Source organism: Phocoena phocoena, chromosome 9 (assembly GCF_963924675.1).
Source record: "Phocoena phocoena chromosome 9, mPhoPho1.1, whole genome shotgun sequence".
Taxonomy (NCBI): domain Eukaryota; kingdom Metazoa; phylum Chordata; class Mammalia; order Artiodactyla; family Phocoenidae; genus Phocoena; species Phocoena phocoena.
Window position 1 is genome coordinate 61,430,035 of NC_089227.1, and position 22,305 is coordinate 61,452,339.

General features: G+C 43.2%; 1 protein-coding gene across 3 annotated transcripts in view; it reads right to left on the reverse strand.

The window, feature by feature from the left end:
• PDE1C (phosphodiesterase 1C) overlaps positions 1-22,305 on the reverse strand; it is a 565,059-nt gene that overhangs the window by 266,971 nt on the left and 275,783 nt on the right. The window contains exons 1-2 of one of the 3 annotated variants that reach the window (XM_065884422.1): positions 19,576-19,676; positions 1,137-1,163 (exon numbers count right to left, since the gene is read on the reverse strand). The exons of the other annotated variants lie outside the window; for them this stretch is intronic. Coding sequence (XP_065740494.1) covers positions 1,137-1,163; positions 19,576-19,676 — 128 coding nt within the window. Of the gene's footprint in view, positions 1-1,136; positions 1,164-19,575; positions 19,677-22,305 lie in introns of those variants that run through there. 3 annotated transcript variants of the gene reach the window in all.

The window sequence follows — 22,305 nt, forward strand, 5'->3', positions numbered from 1 at the left end:
TAAGATTGAGGCAACTTTGAAACATGTCATACCCCAAGTTAACTACACGTGAAAATGATAAATTACCTTTTACTACTAAAGACTATTATGCCCTCTAATGTGAGTGATTAATTTACGCCCTGCTCAGTGGTTCACATGCAATTACTACCATGAGCCTGATGAACCCGAACAAGACAGAATTATTCAGCCATCTGTATAAGCTCACTATATTTAGAAAAGTATAGCAATGTCTAGGAAGCTTTTAAAGTTTTAGTTCATTTTCTCTCAATGATTTGTGCACCTCCACACTGCACATCAAATGATGACACCACTACTTTGGATTACTGACTTTATTTGGAAACCATAGGACATAGGAGCCTCTACTATGAGATGAGACCCACTAGGAGAGGTCAGATTAAAGTCGTCACTGAAAGTACCATTGTTGGAACCTACTGGAAGATTTTAATTGCAATAGCAATTTTTGATCTCATATAATCTGTTTAAAGCCATAATACCAAAGTCAATCCATGAAAAGCAGACACTAGGCTTTTAGACTGAGCCGTAGTCTTCTGCTGCTTGGCGAACAGAAGGTCTAAGCAACTCTATTTCTTTGGAATGTGCTTTCCAAACTCTTCTCAATAAAACAGAGTAATGGAGGGTGAAGACAGATGATATTCTACTTTAAATTACCCATTCCATGGTTAAATCAAAAGACTTCCCTTAAAGGAATTTGTATCTATGTTTTGAGCTCAATAGCATTTTGTCAGCAAATCAGGCAAAGGAGAATCCAAACACTAAACATGCATTTGCAAACCTTTCCTGCTCCACCTATAATCCTTTACACATGCCCTCAGCCCAGCCCCACTCTGGTCAAAGGTTTTAATAAAATCACTAGATAACTTAGCAGTAACAAGCTTTTTAAGCCACTGGATCCACTCTCCTGTGAAGGTGTACACTTACTGTGCCACACTAAATGCATGCAATCAATTTTTAATTACAGAAACAGTAGTGACTCGAAGATAAAGCAGGCAACTCGCTGAGAAGGACCTGAGAGACTGTTTATTACAATGAACGTCCACCATGAGCCAGACTTGCGAAGAGTTGTGACACAAAGGAGTCAACCAACCAGTTCCCCTTTCTCAGAGGGACGCTCTTACCTCTGGGACGTTTTCTTATATTTCCTCCTGTGGGAAAAGAAGCATAAACACACATCAGAAAAGAGTCTGCGGCAGGTGGTAGGTTAGAAAAAGATAGCTTCAGCGGGGATGGACGCAGAGGTGAACACTTTGTAGAAAGTTCTCTCTGTGAAGCTTGTGGGTCTCAAAACCCACTTAAAAGTTTTGGATTATTGTGTTACATTGTGGTTGGATGCAGAGAATCATAGTCTTATCAGCTACACATAGCATCCCAAGAGCTCAATGGCTCTGCCCCCGATATTCTGCTCTCTCCCCTCTGAGAGCACTGTAGCATCTTGGTTGAGATCAGACCTTAAAGATGGCAAGACCCAGGTTCAAATATCAGCCCTTCATTCACCACGTTCATGGAGTTGTTGAGGAGTAAGTGGGCAGAGGCTGTGAAGCGTGTCTTGTATCTGGCACATATTAAATGGTCCACAACTCTTAGCTATTTGTACTGTCATTACTGTTACTATTATCCCCATCAGCTAGCACCGAAGTCCCTTTAAAGACCTGCCTTTTAAAATGTAAATGTGTAATCATGCAACTAAACCATAAGACCAGACATAAGGTCTTCAGAGAAGGAAGACGTGAGAAAAGGGACAATGAGAAAGTCTAGAATCAAAATAGTGAGAGCAGAATCAGGAACTTGCTACTGGCTAAGCTGTGGGCTCAGGCCCCTGGAAGAACACGTCCCCAGGAAGCACAAGTAGCTGGAGTTCTACTCCACCTCTGCTATTTAGAGTCCTCACTTAGCCTTGGGCAAATCTACCGGGTGCAGGGCTTCTTAATCTATCAAATGGAGGTCACATCGGCCCTGTAATCTCACCTGGGTCACAGTGGCATTCGAGGAGGAAATGGCCATAAAAGTTTATTTTCCAGTGTATCCCAACGTTTTTCACATTTGTGTCAGCTTTTGTAGGCTCTGAAGACCCTCAAAAGAGTTTTAAAAGACTCTTCAATGGAGGGGATTACAGGAAAGGAAGTGCTGGGAGAGGAAAACACATCTCCCGGTAGCATCTCCAGGAAGGGCAATGCAGCTGTCCTTGGTTCCACACCGACGTTCCCATTACAGTCACTGCACCAGGAAGCCAAGCTACTGATTTGCGAATAGAGCTACATGTCACACATGCTTTACAAAAAGGCACAGATGTTTCAAATTCAGAACCCCTATGACCTGTGACATCTCTGTTTAAATGAAAACATACATGGCAGTGTGACATGTTAAGTGAAGTAAGCAGCATGCAGCACCGAACCCGCAATGTGGTCTTGACCTGAGAGGTACTGATACCTATTTATCTATAAGGAACAACTCCAAAGTGATGACCATGAGCCCAGGGTAGTAGGTTAATGAATCATTACTCTTATTTTTACTTGTATGAATTTTCTATATTTTCTATTTTAAATGAGCATTATGATTATAATTAGAATAATTATAAAAATTTATAAAATATTCATATACAGTCACATATACAGATATATACATCTATAGGAAGAATATACAGAGATATTTACATGTTTGAATTATATCATATATGTAGGGAGGAAGGTCAACTAACAGATGGGTTAGGGCTTGGGCTTGAGAGCAAACTACCTGTGTTCCGATCTTGGCTGTGGCACTCAGCTCTACAGTGTTGGACCAGATATTCAACCCCTCTGAGCCTCACTTTCTTTATCTGTAAAGTGGGAATAATCAGAGCACCTCTTTCAAGACCTTGTGGTGAGAAATAAATGAGATAACCCACCTGAATGTCAGCTCCCCAAAGGCAGATTCTTTGTATGCTGCCCCACCATATCCCACTGCTTAAAACCGTGTTTTGCACTCCCTCCAAAAGCTGTGATGGGTGTGAACTGACCATCCTGGACCACCCCCCCACCCCAGCAGTGACAGCTCACACGCTCTAGGCAGTAGCAAAGGCAGAGGTTTCATCCACAGGCACAGACCACAGTGAGCTGTGGGTGTGACCCATGCCCTCGGCCCTCGTTAGAACTGCTGTCTAATGAACCGGGCTCGGGAGTCTCTGGCAAGACTGGAAAATAACCCAGTGAGAGTGTGCAAGGGCCAAAGGTAAGGGGGCAATTGGGGCAGGTGGATGCCCCTGGTTCCCACCCAGAAACTCAACTCATTCTGTCAACAGAGTGTATCTTCAGAGGCCAGAAGAAGACAACCTTTGCTATTGGCTTCCACAGAATTCTGCCAACATTTGCCAAGGATCATAAAAAGGCACTGCTGGGGGCTTCCCTGGTGGCGCAGTGGTTGAGAGTCCGCCTGCCGATGTAGGGGACGCGGGTTCGTGCCCCGGTCTGGGAAGATCCCACATGCCGCGGAGCGGCTGGGCCCGTGAGCCATGGCTGCTGAGCCTGCGCGTCCGGAGCCTGCGCTCTGCAACGGGAGAGGCCACAACAGTGAAAGGCCCGCGTACCGAAAAAAAAAAAAAAAAAAAAAAAAAAAAAAAAAGGCACTGCTGGGAACGCTGAGTGCATCAAAATGGACAAGAATAGCTTCCAATTTCAGCACCTACTAGTAACAAGCACTTAACATACATCACTAATACTCATAATAACTCTACTAAGATCTACTCTCTGAAAGAATCTGAATCCTAAAAAAGGAAATGAATACATGTTACCAAAAGTGTTATAGTATGACAACCAAGACAAGGGGTGGCTCAGGAAGCTTTGTAGCTTTGACTGATGGGCAGGAGTTCAACAAGGAGGAATACGTTAAGTACGTGGGCAAGCAGGTAAGAAGGGCGTACCTAATGACCTCAAACCAGCCCAGCTCAGCCCAGACAGATTGAGAGGCAGACAGCAGGTTCTAAGGCTAAAAAGTACTGAGCTAATCAAGAAATGTAATAAAATGTATACATTTTTTTAAAAGATGACACCTGAGAGAAGGGGTCACCTGTTGCATTGCCTTGTGGAAAGACAATAGGGTTCTGGAATGTGATAAACCTGGTTCAAAATCCAACTTCTCCCTCTCTAGCTGTGAGACTCAGACAAGCTCTACACTAAAGCAAGCTTTAGCTTCCACATCTATGAAATGGGAGGAATGATCTCAGAGAACACAAGGCACTGAATTTGCCAGGTACCATGCATGCCATGTGAGGGGAATTCTAAAAGGTTTAGGACCCTTTCACCTTGTTTTGCGTTTCTTGAGCTCAGGGGTCCTGTCATATGGGTCTCTGTATCTATCCCAAGGGCATGCACATCGACGGGCACATGGTTCGTACACAACAAATGTCTGTTGGCAAAGTAAATACATCATTTGTAGCTGCCACCCACACATATCAAAACATGGGTTGTGCATTTGGTAGACCCAAAAAAGAGAGACCAAAAAATCTTATTTTCAGCCCAACTCACCTTCCCAACATTCACTCCCCACCTTCACAGATGCATTCCAGACTTCACAGATTCTGAAGTTCTCCCTTCCCATCTTGTCCCATTTAGACAGACAGCCCCCATGTCCAAAGACACCCAACCCAAACAGTGTCATCTTACACTGGAGCTGGGAGGTCAGCACTTAAAGCACAAGAGAAAATACAGATCCATGGAAATTACTCTACTCAAGATCCTACTCACAGATCATCTTGACTGGGCAAGATGGTGAGGCTTGAGTCCTACTTATCCTTCAGCTTTCAGCTTTCAGCTGAATCATCACTTTCTCCCGAAAACCTTCTAGGGCCTCCCAAAATGGATCATCCCTCTTGTGTGTTCCATGGTGGCCAGAGCTCATCTGTTATGCTGATGGCAAGGTCGATAGCTTGTCCACTATCTGCTAGTATTTCCCCCTTGCCTAACATGGTGCTTGACAAATGACAGCTGTTCAATATACTGCTGTTGCGTGAATGAGTGAATTCATCAAGACACTGATCAAAATGCTTTCTTTCTACTCATTTTTTTTCTGTTTAGTGATGAGTTACTACAAGCAATGAGACCATCTACCACGGTCATGGTTTTCTACACACAGGAGGAATGCAATGAGAGAAGGCTGGCGGGGGGAAGCTGGAGAGGAGGCTCACAATTGTTGAGCATCTCCGCTGTTCCATGTCTGTTACATAAATTAACTCACTTTGACCTCCTACAGACCCTAGGAGGTTTACCTCACTTTATACTTGATGGCAATGAGGCTCAGAGAGGTTAAGTAACTTTTCTAAGGATACAGAACCTTGAACTGGTTGAGACAGAAAGCAAACTCTGAAGCCCTCAAAGAAAATTGAGGAAATTAGTCAAAGAAGTCAAAGGATGCCTGGAGGAAATTTAGACACTCGACAAAAACAAACAAAACCAACCACAGAACATACTGGGCTCTTTCCGTCCAAACGCAGGAAATGAGCTAGAAAAGAACCTAGTTTATTCTTGGCCTTTTGTTTTTAAGAACTTCAACAGAATTTGCCCCTGATTCATAACCTTAAAGACAAAGGGAATGTTTTTAAATCTTCTGTTTTGGTTTCTCAAACTTACTTTAAATTTATAATTTTTTGAAACCTATAACAATACATCACAAGTCTCAAGATTCACGTAGCTAGACTGAGCTAATTCAGACCACAGAGAATGACCAGGAGCTGCTGTGCTCTGGTATCTCGGCAGTGTGGGAGATGGAGAGAGCACACCTGCACACTGAGGCAGAAGGCAGGCCATCTTCACAAGGCCAGGCTGAGGAAACCGCATGGATGAAAGCCTAGAGCACTTTGCAAACTCTGTTCCCCGGAATGCCCTCTACCCTTCACTCTCACACACACACACACACACACACACACACAAACACACATGGCATTGTTTGTCTATTCATTTGTTTTTTAAAGAGAGGTATTACAGTATAATGTTTAGGATCACTTACCTAAGCTAAATCCCTTCTTCAACTTACTGTGTCCAATAAGCTATGTGACCTTTGGCAACTTACATCACTTTCCCAGCCACCAGTTTCCTTATCTGTAAAATCCGGGTAACAATAATATGCACTTCACAGGTTGATGTGAGTTGAATGTAATAATGAATGTAAAGTTTTAGCACAGTGTCGGGCAACCAGTAAAGTTCAAGAACGAGTCAGCTACTGTATTTATAACAATAGTACTGCCTAAGCAATAATGGTATTATAATTCCATAGGTTTCCAAATTTTGTTTGGAAAGAAAAAGGCTTTCATTGATTAAAAAAGTTTTAAAAAGAAGTTTAAGATTGTTTTCTAAAGTAGAAAAATTGAATACTCTCAGTTCTCCTCATCTTAGAACACTTGAGCCACAAAGAAAGCAGGTGCTAATCTCAGTCGTACTAAGCAGAGGAGGAACTGAAACTCTGCCCAGCTCTCCTCGCTCCCCACACGCCCCAGGGAGCCTGCAGGCTGTATACACTCTGACACCCACCCAGCAGTGGTCCCTGTTAGCCTAGCAGACCCACATACTTTCCTCTAATGTCAAAGCTGGGTCGTTGCTCAGAAAGCAGGAAAAAAAGAAAGTAAAATTAGATATTTAGGAACTGGACACCATGATAATCCTTAGAAATATCTCAAATTATCTTTAAGAAAAAACCTTTTTATCGATAATTCCCTAAAAACTGAAGCCCAGTGAGTTGCTTACACAGAATCCCTAAGCATGCTCTAGAAGTTATAGCTCAGCACAGAGATATCATGCTATAACTAGAATTACTGATTGACCACATCCACTTACCTGTTAGGCAAATTAAAAGACTCCTGGTCTTCACTGAAAATCCATGTCTGTTTAACTCTGGAATGTGTCTATGAAATCGTGGATTGCCCAAGAAATATCAAATAGTGTGTACGTGTTATGTGGGCATGCATGTGTACAGAACAGGGGAAGTGATAAGCTGGAAAAATCTCCCCTGGAAGGCTTCAGTCCATTTACGTCCAGCTGATCACATTCTGACAAGTGGCTACTGAGACGGGAGTATCATCAAAGAGCAAAGAGCACTGACCCCCAATATTTAAAAAGGTTCCCCAAAGCTGTCCATGGCTGCGTCATCTACACCTTGAACTTCAAGACCCTGCACTTCATTTTACCTCTCTTGGCCCCAGTTTGGGAGAAAAGGGAGGAAACTAAGCAAGCATAAGGAGTGATTCTGGCCACAGTACACCTGGACCTAAGGGCAGAGTAGAGACAGCAAGGAAATAGCAAAAAAGAAACAACAGTGTGGCAGATGCAGGATGCTTTTAAAGAGCTTTGTTTGCTTTTTGATGGCTAGCAGTTTGCAAAGTACTGGGCATACCCACAATCACATGTAAGTTTCACAGACTCCAAAGTCAAACAGATGACTTGGGAATCATTCCTGATAGCCTGGATGAGTGAGAGTCAATTAAGCATTGAGGTTAAATCATGAAGCACCTGGCAGTCTTTCACTTTTTTAAAGTGAGTATCTTTGAGTAAGAGCCATATGGTTGCTGCAATAATGAGGTTTATAAATAGGCTTAATATTCAAACAAGCTGGCTTAGAAAAACCAAAACTTGTGCTTAGTCTCTAAGTTGACAGCAAGATACCTCCCAGTTGAGCACAAGAAGATTTTCTGGTCTGGGAAGTTGAATATGCAACAACTCCACACACACAGTGAGAAGTCCAGTTCTGTCTGCAATGTTCTCCAGGGTTTCTGGGCAATAATGACTCACTCTGTTCCAGATCCCATCAGATCCCGTCTCCATCCTTCCTTACTGAGGTCACTATTGCTGCCGAGGCACAGATAGCTTTGGAAATGTTGGTTCTCAGGCTTCAGTTCCCTCAAGGGAGAGGAGATTGGGGGACAGGCTCAGAAAAAAAAAAGTGCACAGCAAAACTCAGGGAGTTAAGTACATGTTCTCACGAGTTCAGGTCACATGCGGCTCACTCGTGGGAAAGTGGACTGAGATAAAATGCCACAAATATCCGTGAAATGATCGAGGATCTGAATGATCCTCTGGTTTTGTTTTTTTACTGGCATATGGGGTGCCGACTGAACAAAACTGGATATCGCTAGAAACTTCCACTGAATCTGTCTTAAATCATTTGTATGAACTACTTTAGATGCTGCTGAGAATGGAAGGCCCTTGTACATTTCTTCCCATTTCTCCCAGTGATTTCATTTCCATGATACCCATGTTAAAACCTAGATTTGCAAAGCTATATATATACTGATTGCTTTATGGCCTTTCCCATATTTTTAACAAGTAAATGCCAATGAGAAAATATATATAAATTGCGGTTTCCTGGTACCTTCCAGCAGACTATTTGGGGAGGGGGTGGGGAGAAGAAATATATTAGAGAAAATGAGAAACTTCTCTTACTAGCTCAAATATTTCTTAACTGATGAGCTACAGAATGAAAATCCATATGGGCAACAATTCTATTTTCCTGGTTGGCCAAAGATCCAAGGCAGGACAAAAAATACAAAATAATGAAATAATATAAACTCACTTTTACTTGGAATAACCCAATAATTAGGAAGGAGTTGGTTTTGCTTAAATTTTCTAGAGATTTTTTCTGCCAGGTTGTCTATTGGGGAAAACTGTCCTACAGATTCCCACCCTTTCATTTAGGGCTCTTAGAAAAGGAAGATCACGTTTGCGGACAGCAACTCCCAAAGTACAAAATTCCAATATGTTTAACCCAAAGTGATGAGATCAAATTCAAATGAAGGAAGCCTTCGAGAGTGTGGTTTGGGGTTGAGCACTGGTAAATCAGAAAAATGAGAGAATGCTAATCCGAAACACAGCTGTAAATAAGATGATCAATGTTTAACTCACTTCTGGAAGCAAATGTGTTTCTATCTAATGCCGGCTGGGCAGTGGAAACAGGAGAAATCCTTGAGGAGAAGGTTTAGTTCAAACTAAACAACCCCACAGGAAGCCCCACCTGGACTGGCACCAACTCACAGTCAATCCACCCCGCGCCGGGTGCGCCCACATTCCCACAGGGCTGCGTCTTCATTGCTCCCCCTCCCCAGACCCCTCGTCTAGCTACAGACAGCTGGCCAGTCACAAAAATCCAAATCTCCTGTTCATGCTTGTTTCTCTCCTGGGCCTGGGTTAAAAATTCCAGCACTCAGATTACTGTCTAATAGGACCCCTCCCCAAAGAAAGCTGAAATCTTCCTCTGAAAAGCATTATTTTTGAGCAAACCAAGGACCATTTCCCTCTAGCTTAAAATCTACTGCTTAAAGCTGGGCAGTGAGCTAATCAGTGGCAGCAATGAAAAAATACTGGAAAGGTCGTTAAAGAAAACAGAAAGTAAATGTCATGCTTGTAGAAGTCTAAGTAGTACCTTTTTTGCATAAATGATCTATCCCTCCATTCACATATTTACAACCACTTGCAGTGTTCTAAGTACAATAAAACTGTGTGGGTGGGAATGGAAGAGATCTTTGTGACCTCCTTCCTGGGAGCCTGTCTCCGGTTTCGATAAACATCAATGAGAAAGGCTGAAAACAAAAATATTTCTTAATATCTGTGACAACACTGCCAGAGTGGAGATAAATCCAAAGGACTGAGACAAAACCTCACTCTTCACAGATATATCCCTGTAATTAGGGGAGGGGTAGGTTTTTTAATTGAATTATCCAGAGAGATGCTTGAATTCTCTACTCTGTTTTCCCCATGTAGATTTAGCCAGAACAAAAACTGTATCTTCTGCCAAGTTTAATTTCAGTGACCAGTCTAACGTTTTTAAGGCTTTCCTATCTCCCCAAGTAGTAACTCCTTCCTTCTCTCCTCCACCTTTCCTCCCAACTTGTTATCAAAACCTACTCCCGGCAGAAAGCAGCTATTGGCCATTTACAATTCCAGGTGAATGTAAGTCAATACAACAGCTCCTTGAAAGCAGATGTCCTTCCTATTTCCTCTCAAATCTTCTCTCACAATAGAATCATCTATAGAAGGCTCTTCTCTGGACATAGGCTCTGTAAATTTCAACAATTTAAATATGGCAAAAGTAAGGCCGATCCCCAAAATACAGAAAGAAAGAACAACCCACTCAGCTAGCAGACGCACTCCTAGGGACCATTTTGAGCACCACTGTCAACTGAATCAGTTGAGCATTTGAACCAGATTCTCCTCAGCTACAGTTATCCTCACTGAAAGTATCCAAGACTCCCACAAATGGGGGCTTTTTGAACAATTCTTTCATTTGTTTAACCATGACTAATTTCAGTTAGTAGTTTTATAGACAGAATGGCAGTTCTAAACATTTTTGAAGCTTGATTTACAATAATTCATCCTTATATTTCACAAATGAGCTATGCAGGGCCCTGTTCATGAAAGTGTTTATAGTTTCTCATAGTTAGGAGACAGGGTTCCAAGTAACAACCTAGAGTAGTATACTAAATATAAAATACTTTGGGGGGGTTAATTTAAAGATATTGTAAGACCCCTTAGAGACATCCTCAGACAAGACTCAGAGACGTAGAGAAAAAAAAAGGGGTGGGATATTAATCTGAATTTGAACTACTCCTAAAAACACACCTGGAAGTAGCTTTCACTACCAGATTTACTCCGTGTCTCTAGAGTGTAGGAAAAGTCTTGCTTATTTAAGAATTTTGGTTGTTTAGAATCTGGATAAACAGAATTTAGTGGTCTTTGGATGTCTAATAGTTAACTTTCAGTCAAAATACATCCTCACATTGCTTCTCACTCTTCTACTGGCCTTAAGGGAAAGGAAAGCTATATTTTGGCAGAATATTGAATATTGGGTCCCTGCAATAGGTCTTTGGAAGGGAGTGGAAAAGAAGGGAGGAAGGTCCATTTTTGGAAGGCCTTAAAGAGCTTCCGGGGAAAAGGCCATGAATGAGGCAGAGCTGATGTGCAGGGTGGGCACTATGGCAGAACTGTGGATGCCCCAAGAGACAGAGGCCCGGTGTGTGCACGTAGGACACCTTGGGAGCAGCAGCACGAGGCGCCGCGCACTGGACGAGCCTAGACAACAGGACAGCCTCCTGCAGGGCTAGGGAGCCTCCACCCAGCCAAGCTGCACCAGACCCCTCTGCAGGGGGCTGGGCTCCAAGCTCCGAGTCTCACTGCCTGGCTCAGGCCTGACAGTCCCCACAAGGTCTGCGATGAGGGCCTCATTCCATTTAGCTTCTTGGGTCATGGTCTCTTTCTGCATCTGGAATACTGGAAATGACCCTGCCTAGCCCTCAGGTTTCTGTCTTTGCTCCAAACCCATGTTGTGGTGGACTTGACACCAAGCAGTCAGTACAAGTGTTCCAAGCAAAGCCATGTAGATTGACTACTAGCTGGTCTTTCCCAAATGTTGAACAAGTAAATGCCAATGAGAAAGTATATATAAACTCATCGCCTTCTGGCATCTTCTGTCAGACTATCTAGAGAGGTCACACTAAACTATGTTCTCTCTACTTGTAAACTTTATAGGAATATTAATTTAGCATCATTCAGACACATACATGAATACACATATTCACATATACATATTTATACACATTATATATATATTATTTACAATATGTATTATATCATTATATATATATATATATATATATATATAATTTTTTCTTCTTACTTTGTTGGGCTGTACCTTATATCTCCAACACAGACCTTTCCTTAAATCTCCGGGCCTTCTTATCCAACTGCTCATGTCTCCTCAGGGACGTCTTACAGGCCTCTCATATTCAATATGTCCAAAACCGAGCTCATGATTTCTACTCCGCATTCATTCTGCTGCCACACACAACCAAACTTGCAAACTTGATCCCCCCTCAGTGATCCCGACCTAAGTAAATAGTACCTGTGGATTCAAGCTAAAAACCTGGGAGTTACTCTAAATTCCACAATTCTCCCTCACATGCCAAGTCCAAATCCTGTTGAGTCTATCTCCTAAAAATCTCTCAAATCCATCCCCACAGACCTACAGTGGTTTCCCATTGCTGAGGCTCCCTGGTCTAAAAGAAAAGGCAAGATCTGCCCCTTTCTCCAGCTGTGCCTTGAGCCTCCTGTCTCCACACTGTTTTTGCTGCAGCCACTTGGCCTTCTTTTGTCTTCTCGGAGGCGTCATGTCCCTTTGGCTCTCTGCTATTTTCCCAGGCCTTGGATACCTCAGAACACTCTTCCTCAACTCTTCACTAACACCTACTCATTCTTCATATCTCAGCTTAAATCTCACTTCTTCAGAGAAGGCTTCCCTGATTCTCAGACCTGGTGTGGGCCCCCTCTTATATGTTTCCACAGCACCCTGTACTTCTTTGCGGCACTCATCACAGTAAATATCTATTTGGGGAATTAGATGTTTAACATTTGCCTCTACCTGTAGACTGAATGCTCCCTAAAGGAGGGGACATTTGTCTTGTTTCCCACTGTATCCCTGGTGCCTAGCATAGTGCCTGCCACATGGTAAGTGCTAAAGAAATGTTTGCTGAGTGAATGAGTGATAGATGAGATTCCTGCATATAGATGAGTGTGTATTCATTCAAATTTATAAATAAAACTCATTACCTATAGTTATGAATGATGTCTTCTTGACTGAATTATTCTCTTAAGAGTTTTCATAATTTCACAACCTAGGAACATCTAGATTTTTCTTATACTCGTTTATTTTATTTAATAAGAGCTGTCAAAAGGTCTTTAAATAAAGAGCACATTCCAATAAGCCTGAAGAATATAGCACTTTGCATGGATTCAGTATACGTTCTCCAGAAATAGAGCATTTTATTTGTTGTAGAATTCATTTGTATTACTAATGGGAAATTGTGATGGTCATTCTCAAAGCTGTTACAGACTACATTATGTGTCTCACATTTAATCATTATTTTTCTTGTCATCTCTCAAAAAGCTATGAGGTGGGTCATGTGAGCACTTTCCCTCCATATGGGGAAACTGGAACCAAGGAAAGTAGTTTTCTATGAACCAAAGAAAATTAAAGACGGAAAATGGAGCTAGAAATGAAGAAATCTCTTTGCTTAGGGCTGCTTACCGACAGAGGCTGTAAAACTTAGCCAAAATAATAAACAGCTGCTAAATACTGAGTTGTAATTAGCTAATAAATTAGCACAACCAACTTCTGATAAGCAAGTGATGATGTACTAATATATGACATTAGTATTCAAGTAAAGAAAATTTCATTCTAAATATAAGAATCTACTTAACCCTTTTTGATATTCACCTCTTTCTCCCCTTCAATATACATTAAGAACATAATTCAGGGAGACTTAACTGGCCTTTATTAGGAAAAGAAAGACTCGAAAACAATCCCTCAAACACAAATGTCTTCCTTCTCTAAATCCTAGGACATTGTGTCAATGTCATTTACCTAGCAATTAATTATTGCCCATACTTTTACTGTTGTTTTATAACTTTTCACTTCTATAAAGAATTATCTTGTCTCCCTAACTAGACTCTAAGTTTCCTGAAAGCAGGGCTTTTCTCTTGATACTTTCATTTCTCTTCTGAAGCTCCTAATATCCGGTATATAATAAGAGCCCAATAAAATTATGCTGAACCATCTGACATTTGCAATTAAATGGGAGAGTGGAAGGCCCAATTAACACCCTAAAATATGTAATCTGGGGGAAATAAACATCAATTTAAAAAAATTTTTCTTTTGGAATTGCTTTATTAGTGAGATTCAGGTGAAGCCCCTCTTCCCTGGGTCATCTGTTCACAAGGCTTTAACTCAGAACCATGACTCTCAGACCCGAGGCTCTTAGGCCAAAGGTCTCTCCATAGTTCCAGGCTGCTATCACCACCAGCTACTTGAACCTTCCCGAGGCTGCTCCAGTCCAGCACGTCTAAACCCAAATTTATCACTCTGCTGTATCCAACCCTGCACTTCTCTCCGTGGTCTCTAACAAGGCAAATGGCACCAAATCCACTAATACATCCGAGACAAAACAAGCTTGGAAGACAACTTCTCCTTCTCTCTTTCTCTCTGCTCCATTCTAATGTCAACTGTGCCCCTTATTTTTTCCTCCTCAGTGGTACTACCATAACTGAAGAATCTTCTCCAACTGATCTCCAGGCCTCAAGTCTCATCTCCAATTTGTCCTCCATACTTCTTCCAGAATAGCCATCCTAAAATTCAAATCTCATTGTGTTACTCTCTAGCTTAAAGTCTTTTAACAATTCCTTAGAACTTAAGGGATAAAGTGTAAACTCCTTAAAATTACATGCATTCAAAAAAAGGTTCCCTGAAGGATGAATGGAGAGTGTCTGGAACACATTTGTATGTGTGTGTGTAACGTGGTCGAAGACCTGCCTCCTTAAACTATGAACATGTATAGTTTTGAATAAAACAAAAAGTAAATTTTTTAAAATTCCATGTATCACTACCTGGCCCATGCCTTTTTTTCCAACTTTATCTCTCATTCCTCCTTGATGTGTCAATGTCTCCCATACCTCTGTACCTTTGTACACTGTTACCTCCATTCACTAGCTTTATCTATCCCTCAATATTGCACTAGATGAGCTGCAAGAGGATACCTCACACCTACCTTTTAAGGAGAATATCTAAGACCTCTGGGGATTGGTTTGTCAGGGAAGGAAGGTAACCCTGTTACCTGTACAGCTGATGGACCAGGGACCAATGTAGGGGCCAACTGCTTCTGAGGTGACCTGGGAGATTTCTGTCCAATAGCTCCGTGTTGAATGACAGCAGCTAGACCCAACCACACCCTCTCTTTTGGGATTACCGGTAAGAGGTGAGCATAGGGAAGGGCACTGAGACTCAGGCTATATTCCTAGTTAAGTAGACACAGCTTTTCCAGTTGTCCATAAAAACAGCTCAGAATTCTGAGCTGATGTACTCTGCTGACTGGATGACTCCTTGTTTTCCTCACATCTCTGCAGAAGGCTGACGTGAAGGAAAGAAATCTGTGCAAGTTTCTTCCTTGTGACTCTAAGGACTCTGCTCCGAGTAAGTCTGCAGCTCACTGCTCACACCTTCTCCGGCCCTCCCAGACAGAGGTAGCTACCTGTGTATCCTCTGTAACTACAGTCAACACTTCCGGGTGTTCATCTCTTTAGCTATATAGCCTTATATCTTACAGCCTTATGGATTATCTACTTTTGCACAGAATTTATCAAAGTGCCCGGCACATAACAGACACTCAGCAAATGTTAACTGACTAAACTTCTGTTGCCTGAACACTGATGGCCCTATTAAAAATTTCAGATGAGTAGAAAGAAAGTACAGAGTGAGAAGTCTTTATTAAATAAGAAATATAAAACCAAAGATCCAGGCTTCTTGGCCTCTGGATTTTCCCCCCGCCTTTGATGTATACTTTGGAAAAGTCACTTAAGTTCTCTGTACTTGAGTCGGGGTATTAGTGAAGACTTTCAGAGACACCAGACTCGAAGTAGCCTATGCAGGAACACAGCCTGACGGATTCGCGTAGCTGGGACAGCAGACAGAATCAGAGAAACAACTGCAGGAACTGGGGCTTGTGGGAGCAGACGCAGGGACTTCCACTCCATCTTCTCCCCTCTGCTTCTCTGTAAGTTCTGGCCTGTCTCCTGTCACTGAAAGCTCTGCTCCACGCAGTAGGAAATGGAGCCAGCAGCAGCCACCAGGAAAACCCAGAAGAGAAAGCAGCACTCTCCCCCAGCCAACAGAGAATCTCTGTGGAAGACTCTATTGCTTCTGCTTGGGTTCTGTGCCACACTTGAGACCAATCACGGTTGCCAGAATGGTGAAGTTCTATGATTGGCCAATCCTGGATCTTGAGCCCATGCAGGGCTGGGGGGCAGGGGAGAGGGTCTACTGCCATAATAAGGGGGATGGGAAAGCTTGCTGAATAGACAGAAACAATAACCCCAGTCTGTGACCCTAATAACCATATACCTGGGGATACTCCAGTAACCAAAACAGATCAAAAAAAAAAAAAAAAAAACCTATGTCCTCATGGAACTTATATTTTAGTTGGAGGAAACAGACAATAAATATAATAAACCATATCTCCGTTTATGTTCATAATACTATTTTAGATCATGCAAAAAAAGCATCATCATCTTCATAGAGTGTTATAAAAGCATAAAGCTTATTGTACTGATTACCTCATAGTTGGGCAAAACAGACATACAAAAGCTCAATTACAATTGTGACAATAAATGCCAAGAAATAAGTGGAACCTGTTCTCTTGCTCTCAATTAAAAAAAAAAAAGTATAGAAGCACCCTTTTGTCATCATATAACAGGAAAAACTCTTGGTCAGGACCCAGGGTACAAGTTATGACTCAAAACCATACAGCCGTGAGGCTCCCCCTCAACATCAGAGGAAGCAAGTGCAGTCGTCATGTCTTCCCTGCTGGAAGATGCCCTAACAAAACAGGCGTTGGGAGGGGCTCTTAACAATTCCACCCACTCCTACAGAGGATAGAGTAAGGACAACAGCACTTGGGGGACAACTGAGGAAATGGAAACACAAAAAAAGAGGCTCCTTCCTCAAGGAACTTCTATTTTAATTGGAGGAAACAGACAATAAGCATAATAAATAAATTAAATATATAGTATTAAGACAGTGAAATGTGCTAGAGAAAAAAGGAAAGCGTGGAAAGGGGGATGTGTGGGGCTTGTAATATAGAGAGGACCATCCCCTATATTCTCCACACTGTAGATTCTTGGCAACGATCCTCTTGCTGCTGCTAAAGACCACTCCAGGCAAGTGCAGAAAAGGGGAGGAGAAGAGAGAACCTGGGTAAACCTAAGAGTGGGACTCTGCCCTGGGTCGTGGCTTTGCCACATCTTGCCCAGTTTCCACCTCAGTTTAGATTCCTGTGCCCAACCTGGGTAATGATGTTAATTAAATCCACCTCCCATCTAGTTCATGGAATATTGTGTTGATAGTACCACGTGGCCTGTAAGCTGACCCAGATACACATTTACCTTCATTTTGAATACTGAAAAGTTCATCTTTGGGTCTGTATGCTTCCTTCATCACCCATTCATTGAGCAATCTACCATGTGCCAAACCCTGTTCTAGGCACTGGAGGTACAGCAGTGAGCAAGACACACAAAGTGTCTGTCCTAAGGAAATGACATTCTACTGGAGGAGATGAAAAATTCAAGGATAGATTAAGTAGGCGAGATACTGACAATACCACTAAATAGTCCAGGCATGAGATGATCAAGTCCTGAAACTTAGATGGCTCTCAAACAAGGTGAACCAAATTCCTGACTATCTGTGGTCACCTGTAAAGCCCCTTCTATACAGGTGTCATGGTAATAAATTGGTATGAAAATTCAATTTTGGCTATTGAGTTTTTCTAAAATGTTGAAAGAACAGCTTCCTTTCTCTTACTGTTAATCCACTGTGGGAGCAAAGAGACACATACCCTTCCATCTCCTAAGGTTTCTATTTTGTTAACTGCAAAAGTGTTACTCCAAGTTGTATAAAAAAGCATGCGCTTTGGTTTCCGGAGTCTTTAGCTACTTATTATAGCACTACTGTTTTGTTAAAAAAAAAAAAAAAAAGTGGTAGTAAGAACCATAACAGTAGTAAAAAAAAAAAAATGTCATAACAATAGTAACATGTCCTTTTTCAAATCAGAAAGTGAAGCTACAGATCTCCTGGGACTGCTGTTGGGCAGGGTGTTTCAGTAGGAAGGGTAAAAAGAGAAGGATTCAAAAACACACATTTGGAAAAGAATCAACCTACACCTTTTATGTTCAAAGGTACAGGGTGCTAGGTAAACACGAGAGACTTGAAAACAAAAACGCAGACAACAATCTGGGGAGAGAAGCCTAACAGATGAAACAGAGGAAGCTACAAGACAATGCGTTGTAAGCTCTGAATGCTTTTTCACACAAGTTTCCCACCTCAACCTGGCTGATTTGCCCAAACACTCTTCCCCAGCCTGAGCTGCTCTGTGGAGTTGGTTGGAATTGTAAAGCAGCCTGAGAGAAGCTGTTCCTGAGTGTGTGCACATGGGTCTCTCCAGCCGGGATGTCAAGGAGACCAGCTTGACAACACTTTGACATTGTATATTTCGGACCCAGATTTTGTGGATGCAACAAACTTTCTGTGTGCACCACAATATGATCCCATGGAGTGTTCATCACATATAACATGAGCTTATTGTAAACACCTCTCTGAAAGAGGTGCTGCATTGCATGCATCTCAACTGTTGGAAGAGCCTGCCAGCCAGAAAGACGAGATTTCCAAATAAGTTTACAGCCTCTGCTTGCAGCAGCCAGACAACCCCAAAATCATGTTACTTGGCATGGTTTCCCATTTAGATCAATGGCAATGAAACTCACTTTGATTATTGATGGAAGGGCTTTTATAAATTGCACTTTAAATGGGGATACCTTGAAGAAACACCTACCTTATTGCTTCCCTTTAGAAACTGTGAATATCCTGGTTGGAACGTGGTCTCCCCCAAGATAAAGATAACTTAGATCAGTGCCTTTCTGACTTGTTTTGGTGTGTGTGTGTGTGTGTGTGTGTGTGTGTGTGTGTGCTTTCAAAAACAATAACTGCAGCAAAACAAACTGCCAAGGAGCTGGTTTTCCCATCACTGCCCTTGGTAGGAACAGAAGGTCTGGAGAATGTACTTGGAGATAACCTGTTTTTTTGTTTATCTGCACTAGATATTTGATGCCAAATATCTGGGAAATGAGTATCTGGTGGTTATGGAAGGTATCTTTGGGACCTGCCTGGTCAACTGAGGAGCAAGCTGTAACCATACAGCTGTCACTACAGCTTCCTGACTGGGATAACCAGCAGTTCATTGTTTATGAAATCTTTTCACAGAAAATAACATATATTTTCAGGTCACCTCTCTTCAGTACCCAAAAACAGACAGCACCCAATGAAGTGGATGAAATTCAGAGATCTCTGTTCACCAGTCCAACTAGAATTCTGGTCACTGTATTGAAAGCAAACGCCCTATTTCACTGTTCAAATATTACTAGGAAACTCCAATATTGGTTCTGAACCCTACTTTCTCCAAAAATAGTCCTTCCTTTCAGTAACTCTTTTCCTGCTAGAAAGAATCCTAAGAAAATATCAGAAGTTGAAGTAGGCTAGGGAGAGGGAGAGGAAAATCTAACAGGCAGAACGCATGCTGAATTTGAACTGTTGGTAAGTTCTTGGACCACCTGCCAAGGTGTCTGCAAGCATTCTGCAGAGAATAACTCTTCCTTTGATTAAAAGTCTGTGACCTGAGTCCCCAAACTTTTCTCCCCTGACAAACAAACAAATAAACAGAAATATCTCCATGAATACTGAGCTACTATAACTGAAATCTAAGGACATCGCCTCTTCCCCAAAGAAAGCATGACTTGGAAACAGCAAGGCATTCCGAAGCACTCAGAAAGACAAGTCTCGCTGTTGAAAGGAAGGTAGCAGTGACTGTAATTAACAGAGAAGCGGTTGTGGAACTTCTAGCGCTGTATTTTTAAGGGTCATGCAGGAATTGGGGTGAGCAGTCGTGACTGTGGCTGTGTAGTAAAATACTGATGAGAGGGAAATAGGGTGAAAGAAGTAAACAGATCTACTTACAGCCCTCGGAGCCGAAGCCAGATTTTCTCGATCTGTTCTGGTTGCAGGTATTTCAGAGAGTTGCTCTCAAATTCTTCAATCTCCTTGGTTGGCGACTCCATAGCTGCAGGTTATCACTGGGAGTGAGGCTGAGAGACTTTGGGCTCTCCTCTCCCGCCTCTTTGCCCAGCCCTGCCCTCGAGCCCCAGTCAGGTGGCGAGCGCGTCTGCCTGTCACTTTCTGCGTGCGCTCCCCCTTCTGCGACCCCCAAATCATGGCTTAAGGCGGGCCCGGAGGGCCGGCGACCCCGGACCCAGGTGCTCCCCGGAGGCAGCTGCGGGAACCAGCCATGCTCCTGGGCTAATGCCAAGGGTAGGAATTGTGCTCCTGATTTGGGAGAAAACACCTCAGACCTATTCGGGTTCTTTTTTTTTTTTTTCTCAAACAAAGCAAAGGAAGCGAACAGTTTGGCAGCTGAAGGACTGCTGGGGGGAAAGGGAGGACCGAGTGGGGAGGAGAGGCGGCGAGGAGGGAGAAAGTGAGAAGGGGAGACCGAGGAGGGGGGTGAGCCTAGGGGGAGCCGACCCGGGGCTGGGCGGTCCGGGGCTGGGCGGTCCGACCCGGAGGCCGTGCACCAAGGCTCCACCCGCGCCCCCTGCCCTGGGGCGCCCCGCGGCTCCCCCTCCCGGTCGCTCTCTCCCCAGCCACGCTGCCTTCCCGCCCCCTCTCTGTTTTCTGTCACTTACCAGCAGCTCTGCTGACAAGCGAGAAAACTGACAACTGAGAAGAGTCGTCTGCGAGCGCGCCGGGACCGGCGTCTGGTCTGGCACCCGCGGGCGCGGAGAGAGGGGCGCGCCGGGCACCGCCGGCGGCAGGGCACACGCTTGCCGGGCTCCAGCCCCGCACCCGGAGACCCGCGCGCGCCAGGGCGGCCCGCCGTGGCGCAGGGCCCCCAGCCCCAGCGCGCCGATGGCTCCCGAAGCCCGCACAAAATGAATAGCACGGCACCGCTCGCGGAAATCCCAGGGAACCGAGGTCCGTGTCCTCCCAGGGAGCCGGTGGGGCAAACAGCCACGGCGAGGTTCCGCGGAGTTTGTGCTTGGAGCTTTCATTCACAGCGCTCACTTCCACGCCCGCCAGAGAGGCGGTTCCATTTTGAAATATTAAAGCAATTGACAGGGACTAAAGTAACCACACATCACACTTAGAAAGTCCCGATATGTTCTTGCTAATGGGAATCATCTCTCTCTCTCTCTCTCTCTCTCTCTCTTCTCACTTCTCTCTCTCTGTCTGTCTCTCTCCCCCCAAAATGGTGTGAAAAAAGGAAAATGTAAACAAAAGTAAGGAAGTTGGAGTTTCCACTGATTCATGACAGACTCCTCAAAGGGTCCCTGGGCAGATGTTGACACTGGAGAGGAGTTTCAGCTCCACGAAGCTACAACTCAGTATCTGCGTCCCCCTAAGTCATTCACAATGTCAATAAAGTGTAATGCTCAGGCAGGGTGGGACCAGGTAATGCAGTTAAGAGGGGAGGAGAGAAGTGGGATTAAAAGAAAGACCAAAGACAGAAAAAGAAAAGAAAGAAAAGATCCTGGCTTAAGCTGACTGAGGCCCAGACATCACAGGAACTGGTGGTCAAGCTCCCTTCTAGATGCAGCCACCACCACTTCCCACTTCCCAGGGGCCATTTCAAACCTGGGACTATAATGGTATTGTCTCTCATTGGCAGTTAATGATTCAGTCACACTCCCCAGCATTCTTATTCTATCTATCAGATATTTGCCTGCTTCTCAAAATTCAGATAAACTTAAAGGTGAGAACTAGTTTTTCTCCATTGCTCAAGTAAAGTTCCATTCAAGTGGCCTTGATAAAGAAATTTTTAAAACAGTGTTTAAATCCTAAATGCTCATCCATTTGGAAGTGGGCATTTACTTTCCAGAAATTAGAGATGAGAGTAATGAGGATGGCATGGCTAGCCCCATTCACTGCAGTGGAGAAGGTACCTGCCTCAAGGTGAGATGACAGACCTTTTTGATTGAAAAAAAGAACTTACACACTCACCTACCACACAAGCTGAAGTCACCTCATTAAAGTCAGTCCTTAAGGACTTTCTGGAAGTACATACAGTTCCAGTGAGTTAAAGTATTACTCTCAAGCAAAGACGGCATTAAGCAGTCAACATCTTACGATAAAATTCCTTTACCTGAGGAAACCAATTTACCAACCCAATGTCACCCAATGCGAAACTGTGACTTCATGGAATTGGACTTTAAGAGATTATTTTATGTTATTTTATTTTTTAACAACTTTATTGGAGTATAATTGCTTTACAATGGTGTGTTAGTTTCTGCTTTATAACAAAGTGAATCAGCTATACATATACATGTATCCCCATATCTCCTCCCTCTTGCATCTCCCTCCCACCCTCCCTATCCCACCCCTCTAGGTGGTCACAAAGCACCGAGCTGATCTCCCTGTGCTATATGGCTGCTTCCCACTAGCTATCTATTTTACATCTGGTAGTATTTATAAGTCCATGCCACTCCCTCCCTGTGTCCTCAAGTCCATTCTCTACGTCTTCGTCTTTATTCCTGTCCTGTCCCTAGGTTCTTCAGAACTTTTTTTTTTTTTATTCCATATATGTGTGTTAGCATATGGTATTTGTTTTTCTCTTTCTGACTTACTTCACTCTGTATGACAGACTCTAGGTCCATCTACCACTACAAATAACTCAATTTCTTTCTCTTTTTA